The sequence below is a fragment of the Taudactylus pleione genome, unplaced genomic scaffold, assembly GCF_031769625.1.
Source record: "Taudactylus pleione unplaced genomic scaffold, aTauple2 ptg000100l, whole genome shotgun sequence".
NCBI lineage: Eukaryota > Metazoa > Chordata > Amphibia > Anura > Myobatrachidae > Taudactylus > Taudactylus pleione.
The window spans coordinates 13,262,501-13,274,692 of record NW_028284502.1 but is presented as its reverse complement, the minus strand read 5'-3'; the positions used below and the strand labels follow the sequence as shown (position 1 = coordinate 13,274,692).

General features: G+C 39.4%; 1 protein-coding gene across 3 annotated transcripts in view; it reads left to right on the top strand.

The window, feature by feature from the left end:
- Positions 1-834: 834 nt before the first annotated feature.
- The window catches only part of WT1 (WT1 transcription factor), a 63,834-nt gene continuing 52,476 nt past the window's right edge, over positions 835-12,192 (top strand). For all 3 annotated transcript variants that reach the window (XM_088470486.1, XM_088470485.1, XM_088470484.1), the window contains exons 1-3: positions 835-1,403; positions 6,098-6,220; positions 6,903-7,005. In XM_088470486.1, the coding sequence (XP_088326612.1) occupies positions 1,016-1,403; positions 6,098-6,220; positions 6,903-7,005 (614 nt within the window). In that variant the 5' untranslated portion in view covers positions 835-1,015. The remainder of the gene's footprint in view (positions 1,404-6,097; positions 6,221-6,902; positions 7,006-12,192) is intronic.

Genomic DNA, 12,192 nt, shown 5'->3' with positions numbered 1-12,192 from the left:
TACCCTCCCCTTCCCCCATGGAGCACACAATTTACAATTAAAACTTTTTCTCAGTTTCCAGGGCCGTGTGAAAGTATTTAAGAGGAATAACAAGTCACACTGTAAGTGATAGATAGAAGGTGAAAGTTCATTATCGTTTAATGTGAATTTAAGGGCTTGCCACTCTGGGTAATTGATTGCTCCCCTCTAATTTGTGACAGATCCCTATCTCTGGGGAGCATCTTGTTTGTGTATGCAGAAGCGATAATCAGAGTACAGTAGTAACTGCCTGCTCACAATACATACATACAATTTCAATGAATAATGTCATTGCTGCTAGTCAGTAAGAACAGATGCCATATAAGAACATATAACACAATCAGCATAACAATCTATAACTGACCGTGATAACTAACATATATAATAACCCCAATCCCCAGTGCAGCAGAATCAGCATTGTTACAAAGTGTATATGTGAATATATACAGTGGTAAATAATAGAAATGATCTAATCCCCCTGTGTCGCTGATTTTGCAAGATGACGATACTTACACAGAATCCAATTAATTTCTGCAGCATCCTTGAACTAATGCACAGCCCGGGGCTGTTATTGCTGTAGGGTTTGAATGAGGCAAGTGCGTCACTTTCCTTTTTTTTTTAATTGGGGCAAATGGAGTTCAGAAGCCTGTGATGAAGTGGATAGGGGGAATGTGTATGAATGGAGCTGGGGCTGAAACTCCACCTCCCAGTGAGAATCCCCTATTAGAGCATTAGGGACCTGGCAAGTAGGAGACACAAGGAGAGGCAGCTCCCACACTCCACAGCTATTGCAGGACAAACTGGGTTACTCACTGACACAACTAAAAGCAATGTCCTAGGGACTTGTCCTCATCGTCACTTATTCTTTCCGGCCAGTAGAAGCTGAGGATCTGGGCTGGGGGTCTGGGCTGAGGATCTGGGCAGCAGAATTGATCTTTTCCTGGAGCCAGGACCTTGCAGCACGTTGGAGAGGAGCAACCTTCCCTATAGCGATCAGATGGGGTCAGATGTGCGGGATATGAATACCTTGCTCCCTCCTGTCTCCTCTCTGTCCGGGAACAGCAGCTGTAACATGCCAGTCAACAGCAATGGTCAGTGGGCACCGGTCCTCGACTTCCCCCCGGGGGCACCGTACACCTCACTCGCCTCACACTCCTTCATCAAGCAGGAGCCCAGCTGGAACCCGGACCTACATGAGGACCAGTGTCTCAGCGCCTTCACTGTCCATTTCTCCGGACAGTTCACTGGCACTGCTGGGGCTTGCAGGTATGGGGCATTCGGGGCGCCCCCTCCAAACCAGCCACCCACTGCGCAGGCCAGGATGTTCACCAATGCCCCTTACCTGTCTAACTGCTTGGACAACCAGCAGAGCATCAGGAACCAAGGTAGGTCAGCAGCAAACGGTGTTACCCCATAGTATCAAGTGCACCCCCTAACCTGACTTGTAATTTGCACACTGCAGAATTGCCTCTCTTCACATAGACAGTAATGCAGGGTATGAATTCAGGTATGTCGACTATATATATATATATATATATATATATATATATACACACACACACACACACATATATATATATATATATATATATATATATATATATATATTTGTATGTACACACACACCTGCCTGCCTATCTACCTACACTTTACTTAGGAAGCACCAAAGTCAGGTGGGGAGATTTGGAGAACTTCAGTATTAATTAGCTTGTGGTGCCAATGGTAAACTCTGTAGTTAGTAATATTGCATAGCAAATTGTATTTAGGAGTAGCTGTATTTGCCAAATCTGTACGAACAAATAATTGTCTGATCTGCACACAAACATTTTTTTTTTTTTTTTTTTTTGGTGTTTCCAGACTTTCTCTTCTTTCTGTTGGATTTGAACAGTTTATCCTTTGGTTATGTATAATAGAACATGTCTGAGGTTGCTTGGGTCATCTAGGGTGCATGCAGATTATGACTGCCATTCACGTTCAAGTTCAAGATGAATAGCAATAGTACTGTTACATAATCAGGGCTAGCACAGGCCAGCGTGATATATCTTTATAAAGGGGATTACTGTCCTCTCCAGCCCTCCTCTATACTCAGTGCACACTGTGACCGTGTAGTCTGCATCATTAATAATCTGTCTACTTGGTTTATTGAAATCTGACATTTTGTACAGGCACTATAAGCAGCCAGCTAAATATCCCACCTAGATGTGTTATAATTTATTGTTATACATTCAAATAAATATACTACTTATGGCACAGTAATAATATAATGGGCTCTCAGACTAGTTTTATACAATTGCCTTGATAAACTCAGCATGTTATCTGCTCATAATCTGCTTTTGCTATTGTATTGATCATAAAATGCAGAATAAACTTTAAATTGCAATAATATATATCAGATCTATATCAGATATACCGGATGCAGGAAACGTAAAACTGGACAGCTTTTGTGGAACTACAAGAACGAACAAGTTCAAATGACGTGCTGGGAGTTGTAGTTCCCTCAACGGCTAAAGTGCCACAGAACGCCCATGCCTGATTTACGTTATGTAAATGTGTGTGTGTGTATATATATATATATATATATATATATATACATATATATATATATAATATATACATACACACATTTATATAACGTAAATATATATTTATATAATAGTGCCATTCGGAAGGGAGTTTTACTAAATAAGAAGAGGTTAGTTTCCAATGTTATTGTTACCTCACAACAGAGTACATTTATGACACCACAATAATTAAAATTGTGATCATTAACATTAAAATGCAACACAGAAAAAACACTTTAAATCTATTATAGCACAACTGTGTCCTGGGACTATTCTTAACAGAAATTAATTTAAAAAAAAAATAGTAGGGGAAAACAGCATTTGTTAGTGAAAAATTCTTGTTCACCCAACTTGAAAAGATGTCAAATATTTTGGTTAAAAGGGCATTTACCAATTATATTAACCCAGGAAACATTATTATCGTGCAGCTGATTTGTGATTTGTACTTTTGTGTGACTGAAATTTGGCTGAACTGTGACCATTATACAAATCATAACTCTATAAAATAATATAAACATGTATTTTTCAGTTAACTATGTCACTATATATATATATATATATTGCACATTTTTATGAAAAAAGCCCTACAATATTAGAGTTAGATTTGAAAACGTTGGTTTGTTAAAAGTTTGTTAAAAATATCTAATTATTAAACCAATAATATTTTATATTATTATGCTACTGAAGCTCAAAAGCTTATTTCGTATTGAATAAAGTTTCTTATATTAATGTTTCTCTGTGTGTATCCAAATATTTGGAATAACACAAAAAGCCCAGGACATGGAGAACGCAGCTAATAAGAACGCGCTTGTCCAAGGTTATACGCCCCATTTACAGGGATGCCTCTGCATCGTGGGAAAGATTTTACCTTGATGCAACAATATCCTTCTATTGCCAAATCCCGAACAGTTTTATATAGTGAGAAGAGTTTGTCCAGTCCCTGCAGCCCCTGCCTGCCCCCCGGAGCCCACTGTCCGCCCAGACATGGCCCATTAGCGGCTTCCCGCACCCTATAATCAGCGCTGTGCGATAAGACGCTAATTACAGAGGACGGGGTATCAGAGCACGGGGCAGCGTCACATTCCGCATGCTTTGGGTCAGACAGGAGCAGGAAATGTGACCAAGCACCATCCTGCCTTCAGGTGGACTTGTCAAGGTCTCAGATGTGAACCATCATCTGGACACATTGTATCCAGTGCAATGTCTGTCTATTGTTAGGGAACAAGGGCCTTCTATTATAGTCACTAAAGGAACTCGGGTAACGAGGTATCACACTATGAACATGTCCATTTACTATATAATCAGAATTGTTTATCGGTTAAAGATACATTGATTTGAAAATGTAACTATCTATTGGTCAAACCTTCCAGTGCTTCTCTGCAACAAGGAACTCTATCTATCTATCTATCTATCTATCTATCTATCTATCTATCTATCTATCTATCTATCTGTCTATCCTATAAATTTATCTATGTGCGTGCATAAATATATCTATGTATACAATTATACACACAAAAATATATACACAATTATATATATATATGTATATATCACACGCACACATATACATAATTATTTGGATACACACTCAACGTTTTACACACACAAACACACACACACACACACACACACACACACACACACACACACACACACACACACACACACACACACACACACACACACACACACGTGTATTAGCATATCCATATTGACAGTTATAATAACATGTCCAAATGCCAAATGTAATATTAACATACAAATGTATAAATGTAATATACAATATATTGTTAATTTTTTCTAATCTTTTTCTAAAATTCACAACATGAAGTGTTACTATGCCGGCTTGTAGAGACAATGATCAGAAGAATCCCGGATCTTTATTATACATTACTCTCTGCACAAATAAACAAATAAATAAAAATAATAATAAACTGATACATTTTCCAGCCAACGCTTTACAACACTCAGTACTGGGGGTCCCGTTACAGGTGAGGAAGGGGGAAACTGTTACATTGTAATTACTTATATTAGCATTTTTTCCCTACTTAAACTCAGTTTGCTTAACTTGACCCCCTCCCCCCCATCTTATAGTAATTAATGAAAGTGACCGTCCTGCACTTGATAAATGACCCCGGGGCCGCAGAAAGGGCTGACTCCATGACTCATTTATTTAGAAAAAATATTGAGTTTATTTTTTGACAAGTAATTTTCCATTCATTGGGATGCTGCTATTTTTAGCTGTTTTGTTTTGCAAAAAAAAAATATATCTTATAATTTATGAGTAACGGATACAGGATCCGGTGAAACGTGGATCTTTGTGAACCATTTCATTACCGAAGTAGATGTTCCATACAGTGTTTATTTATAGGAGTGAAACTTGAATTGGTTTCATTATCTGTAACTGACGCAAACTCTGTGCTTCACATTTATTAATGCGACTAATACAATCATCCAATTAAAAAGCGATAGATACATTTCTGGAGACAAGTTCATTCGTGTTATTTTATTATGTCATTATTATAGGTTAGTTTATGTCATTATTATAGGCTAGTTTATGTTATTATTATAGGATAGTTTATGTTGTTATTATTAGAGGTTAGTTTATATTATTATTATAGGTTAGATTTCTTCTGTAAAAACGACCGTGTGCGTGGTAGTGAATTTAGACTGTAAAATGTAAACTTTGTCAATAAAATATATATATATATATTTGTATTATTATTATTATTATTATTATTATTATTATTATTAATAATAATTTTGTATAGTAATGTCTTCCAAACCTATGGGTTTCAATGAACAAATCTGATAATATCTCAGGATTCTGTTTATTAATATGCTCTTTGTGATATTTGAAGTTGGGCTCAAACAGTATAACTATTGTAATATACAACATTAGTGTAGTTACACACTGCTAAATAAATTCATCAATTGCCATCTTTTTCAGTTTATATTAGATATATATATATATATATATATATATATATATATATATAGTTACTGTAATGACAGCTGTAGAATTGTTACAATTCTGTGCAGTAATTTTGCTTTTCTACTGAATGGGAGATCAAATAAAAGTACAGTTTGGATTGGTACAACAAGACTCCTTGTAACATACATACTGTACATGTAAATTATTTGTGGCTGTTACATAGAGATGTTATGTATAACAGTGTCATTAAATGACTTTTGTGTTTAGCTGGAAGCCAAGAATTGTCCTCAGTGACCAGATTAAGGTTCATTCTATAAGAGAGAGTAATAAGGCATAGGAAAAATGTCACCCACCATCACAGTCTTCATTTCAAATATATTCAGTTCTGATAAGTTCCTTAAACTTTTGTACCTATACATTTTAAAATGTTACTAGCACATTTTCTACATAGAGCAACCTGTAATTTATGGCGAGTAGTCCTTGAATGGTTTACAATAAATAATATTGTTATACCTACAGTCATCTGTTACTTCACTCTTTAGTCACTATACTGTGTAACAATTCCACTCTCTTGTTTTCTAAGGGTACAGTGCAGTGGCTTTCGATGGGACCCCAAGTTACGGTCATACTCCATCTCACCATACAGCACAGTTCTCTAACCACTCCTTCAAACATGAAGATCCCATCAGCCAGCAGACATCTCTAGGTACGTCTGTCAGTGTATCTTGTGTACATCCACCAAGTCTGTCTGAAGACACAGTATATTGTTTATTAAAATAATATTCCACCAAGCTACATAGACTGTGCTCGTTGCATGTTAGTCCTGACCTTATTGTAAAAATAGCACCTTGATACTATAAATAGTTCTACAACTCTCTTATATATATATTGTGTTTCCACCACTTTTAATGTTCAAGAACTGAGTGCAAAACATGGAACAGTGATAATTGTGTCAAATCATTGCACATATATAATCGTGTATATAGTATCATATATATATATATATATATATATATATATATATATATGACCAAATGTTCTCTTTTGTGCAAGGGTTAACTTTCTTTCATCCCACATTATAGATATCTTGTCTCCCATGAATATCTGATTTTCGAATTCTATATGATCATGTTTTAGCTGCTACAAACACGTGTACATGGTCCTGTCTGCTACAGACAACTGGACATGAAATTGCCTCAATACCGAAATCCAATTTTCATTGCTTGTGCTCAGCATAGTGCAGCCTGTAAATCACTAGTGATCAGTGCAGTCCCCAGGCTGTGATTTGTTGGTAGGGAAAGAGAAGGGGGGGGGGGGATGGGATTGATGTAGATGTTGAGTGACCAACTGGTTTGATGGTTTGCTAACTGGATTTGATTTCCCTGCAGGAGATCAGCAGTATTCTGTGCCTCCTCCTGTGTACGGTTGTCACACCCCTACTGACAGCTGTACAGGCAGCCAGGCTCTTCTACTGAGATCTCCATACAACAGGTATGTTCCCCAGGCTTCCTCCTCAGATGTTCAGATCAACACTTTATAGCTAATAGAATAACTCATCTATGGGTCTTTTCAGGCCAATGTTGGCTGTAGAGATGAATTATCAGCCGCCTTTTTTTTTTTTTACCTCTTCTCTCTCCCTGAGCTCTAATACTGGTTGTGCAATTCATATAAATGGCAAAATTGACATTAAACTGTAGTGCATAACTGTGGTGCATAGGAATATAATGATAATATTGCATAGAATATATATATAATAGAATATTGCATTATCAATAAAATAGTAATGCGATTGTTAAGTGATGCATGTAAATCAGTGCAGTTTAAAGTGAAAGTCATATGTCACTATAACATTTTTTTTTCAAGTACAGTATCAATAGATTTATGTATTTATTATTCTAGCGATTTATTGCAGAAATATTTGTATTATTTGTCAATGTATGACTCCTCTGAATCCATCATTGGCCATACAAGTAAAGTGAGGCGAGAGGTGCTGTAGGCTCTATTTAGGAGAATAAAGAGTGGAACATGCAAACAATTGTAATGTATTTAATACACAGGGGTCTATTTACTAAGCAGTATCAGGAGACAGAGTGAAAAGTGATAAGAAAGTGATAAGGTGCCAGCCAATCAGCTCTCAACTGTCATCTCACAGGCTATGTTTGAAAAATGACAGTTGGGAGCTGACTGGCTGGCACCTTATCACTTTCTTATCACTTTTCACTCTGTCTCCTAACACTGCTTAGTAAATAGACCCCTCAGTAATGTAGAAATACCTCATTGCCTCAGTGTGAGTTTCTGTGTGGACGATGGGCCCATTTGTATTGTTTCCGTAGCTCTTATTCTACTTCACATGAGCACAAGTTGTTTCTTGGTTCATGCTATGATATCTCATATCTTTCAATTTGATAAATATCATACATTTCTACAAGTGTATGGAACAATTCTGTCTTCTGCATACTCACCCAAAACTATTAATTTGTCAAGAATGGATTGCATTTCTTAAGAAAATTCTGTTCCTGAACGAAAATACTTACAGGAAGTTTGTTCTTGCTTAGGGGTCCATTTATCAATTACTAACCAGGCATGTGCGGCGGCCATTGCCGGGGAGGGTTCCGGAAGAGGCTACAGTGACTAACGCCATCTTCAGATGGCATTAGCTATGGAGGCCAAACTCTGAAATGCATCACATTCCGGAACTTGGTAAATCGGAGATATCTGTTGCGGTCTCTTCTACTAGATAAATGTTATCTACAAGCTGACTGGTTGCTATGGGCAACTTCCCCACTTTTTCAGGTTTGTTACTTTCCATATTACATGGGAGGCAGCCATCTTGGATGCAGTGCATTAGTTACAGTGGGTGAATACAGCACGTGCAATACAAAGTACAAGATACCCACACAATCCTCAGTTCCACAGATTCCTCATCTTCTCCACGAAAGTACCAGGCAAGGCAGCCAATTTGGGTGCACTATATAGGATTATAATGGGTGGGATGACCGATACGTGCAGATGTGGTTACCCTTTGGGGTGACACAGAGTACAAAATACAATATACTAACTAAAAGATGCCTGCAGAATCATATCTAACGGATTGTTCACCCCACCCATGAAAGTACCTGTCATCAAGAAAAATAGCACTTCACAGGGGAGTAACTAGGTATTTGAAGGCCCCATATCAAAAGTGTTTGTAAGGGCCCACATGTAACTATGACAAGGAAGATGGGCCCCCTCAGCTCTGGGCCCCATAGCAGCTGCACCCTTTGCTCCTATGGTAGTTACACCCATGGCTCTTCTCAGAGCTGTAACTAGACTTTTTGGTGCCCTGTGCCAGAAAAAGCATTGGCGCCCCCTCATTTTTCAAAGGGACATAATGCACCCAAAAAATGGCCATGGCTTCACGAGGAAGGGCCAGGGAAGAGATAGGAGAGGCCAGGAGATGCTGGGGATGAAATAAGAGGAAGCTACAAGCATGATAATAAACAAAATTTGACAGGCTCAAACAGCGCCCCCTGACCTGTGGTGCCCTGTGCGATGGCACCGGTCGCACTACCCTAGCTACGGCCCTGGCTCTTCTGCATTAGACTACATCTTCCAATCAGATCTGACAATAACACCCATCAGGTACAGTTAGGAAGCTAGAAATATATATATTTTTTCCTATGTACAATCACTGTTCAGTGTCCAAGGAAATCACAGTGACATCATCATGTTGCATCACTAGTGATCTTCTACTGGTGGCTAGACCATCAATCTTCCATTGGAAATGTAAATCAGCTATCCAATGCCAGGCAGTACCAATAGATCCATGCTGACATAGGGCCTGATTGAGAGTTGTACGCTAAGCCCATTGCAAATGTGACTTTTTACGCAGCTGCTATGCACAAATACGCAAATGTTGCAGCTTCTGCAAGATTCAATGAGACGCCCGCCCGCGGCTTTCCAAATCCGAGCATCTGCAGAAACTCTTACAGCATCGGTCACAGATCATTTCATTTTCGCAGTCCTGAGTAAGCCTATGGTCCCTCAGAATGGCCATGGGATCTAAGACGCTGGAGCCATAATTCTTGCACACAGGATCGCAGTCGCAAAGTGCGGCGTCCCCCCCAAAAACAGTCTCGACACACCTGCGTTCTTTGCCACCAATCCCCCTTACCTCCCCCATACGCTCCCTGATTTTCAAAAGCAAAGCAAGTAAATTGTTGCCGTGAGCGACTGCGGTAATTGTCCGTGACACATGCGCAGTGTGACTTAGACGCATGAACAGGTCACTGATAATCGCTCAACTGCGTAAACATTGACAGTGTGTGCATCGCTGAATCAGTTCCGTAGATCTAAGAGTAAGTTCTCATTTAATGGATATATTAATATAATATCTAACTTACTATTTCCAATTGATATATTAGTAATAAAAACAGAAGAGCAGCACTGATGGTGTATGTGGGGGGCACCTTGGACTGCGCACCCTATTTCTAAACACTCTATGTCTAATAAATGTAAGAGATGCGACCATGCTGAGACTTGTAGTGCCACACAGAAAAAAGGAAAATGCAGGTGCACACTCTAAGCACTAATAATACTGTTAATCAAAATAGTAGGATAAACTCTTCAATGTAACATGGAGGTCTTTAGCACACCTTTGCTGCTAATATTATACGGAGGAAGTCCTAAAACCAATAAGAGATTTGGGAGTCTAACAAGTGGCATATATATAATAATAAAAATAATAGTTCATAAAAAATTATTTATTTTTTCCATTTTTTATTGTGCACCATGATGATTTCATGATTATAACAACTTTTTATTTGTAATAAATTTATATTTTTTTTTTGATATGTGATAGAACCGTCCTGTACTTTTTTACTTAACCATATTATATATATAGATATATTTTTAATTTATTTATTGATAGCTAGTGATTGTTAAAATTTAGAGCTAGCGCTGGTATATATTCGTATTTCTTATTTTTGTTTAGAGGATTGACAACCAGCTGCTGTTTGACAGCGCACCCTATTGAATATTTAGCAATTTTCAGGTCTTTAGTACATGTTTGGCCAAAATTGCATGGCCATCTACCATGTCACGGTGACCTCATCAGGTGGGAAGACTTTATTATAAATATTATAATTGTTATGATTATCAGTATTCTTAGTGCTTAGAGCAGGGATGGGGAACCTCCTGCCCGGGGGTTGTATAAGGCCCACGGAATCATTTGGTATGACCCATAGAGCTTTTTCTCTGCTACCCTCATCTGTCTAGCAGGGTGCCTAGAATGGCACCCTGCAGCCAAAATCTATCTAGCAGTGCCGCCTGGAGCATCCTTAGGATGCTTTAGACGGTCACACCGCTGCCCTTACAGGTCCCTGGAGCATCCTCAGGATGCTTTGGGCATTGCTATCATCACCAGCGATTGTGCACCCACCCCCGTGTTGCATCACACGGAGGGGGCATGGCCTGCAAATAATGTTATATATACTGTATATCAAAATGGCCCTTGGAAGAAAAAAGTTTTCCCACCCCTCGCTTAGACTATGCACCTGCATTTTCCTTTTTTGTGTGCAGCACTGATGGTGTAATGGTTAGTATTACTGCCTCACAGTATTGAGGTCTTGGGGCCGATTTCCACCAAACAGTGTGGAGTTTGTATGTTCTCCCCGTGCTTGTGTGGGTTTCCTCCGGGTAGGACCTGATAGCCAAATATTCTCTGTAAAGTGCTGCGTAATATGTGTGCGCTATATAAATAACTGGTAATAAATAACAAAAGAGACCTTGATAACTCAAGTATATCTCCAGTATGTGGAAAATTTAGAGTACCTTCCCCCCCTTTGGGAGCCCCTGTCCCTGTGTGTGTTATATCATACATTTGGGCGCTATTATCGCATACTGCAGTGCAATCACGGGTGCTAATGGCGATCCCAAATCGCATTGCAGTTGGGGGTGGTTATTGATAAATGGGACCCTCAGTAATTGTTGCAGGAGGTCATATAAAATCCTGGAAACTTAAGGTTATCTGAAGGTGTAGGCTCCCCATTAAAATGCCACTAAACACCCAGAGTGAAAAGTGATAAGGTGCCAGCCAATCAGCTCCCAACTGTCATTTTTCAAACACAGCCTGTGAGATGACAGTTGGGAGCTGATTGGCTGGCACCTTATCACTTTATTACCACTTTTCACTCTGTCTCCTAACACTGCTTAGTAACTAGACCCCCTAGTTTTGCACTGTTTCTACCTAGACTTTCATATTTATTTCACATGGACTGGACAGCCATGTCCATATATAAAGAAGGAATGGCTGAGAGATCCTTTTCTGTTTGGCCACCCTATGTTATGATTTTGTCTCCTGAATGGAAACCAGAGCCGGCCCTAGGCATAGGCATTCTAAGCTAATGCCTATGGCATCTGGAATGCCTTAAGGGCATTCCACGGCTCTGCAGCTGCCCCTCCCCGCCCGCCGCCAGCCGCGTTCGGAGCTCAGCTCCGATTCAGCAGCGCAGCGATCAGATGGGAGCCAGGTCAGAATGAGCTTCTGCATAGAAGCTCATTCTGACTACAAAGGACAAGGAAGATGGCCGCTGCTGGTAGAGGCCGGGAATGCTGTGCATACCCGGCCGCCGCCACTCCTCCCATCATCCTTTGCGGAGCAGAGCCGTGACAACTCACGGCTCCAATGGCTCCGCCTCC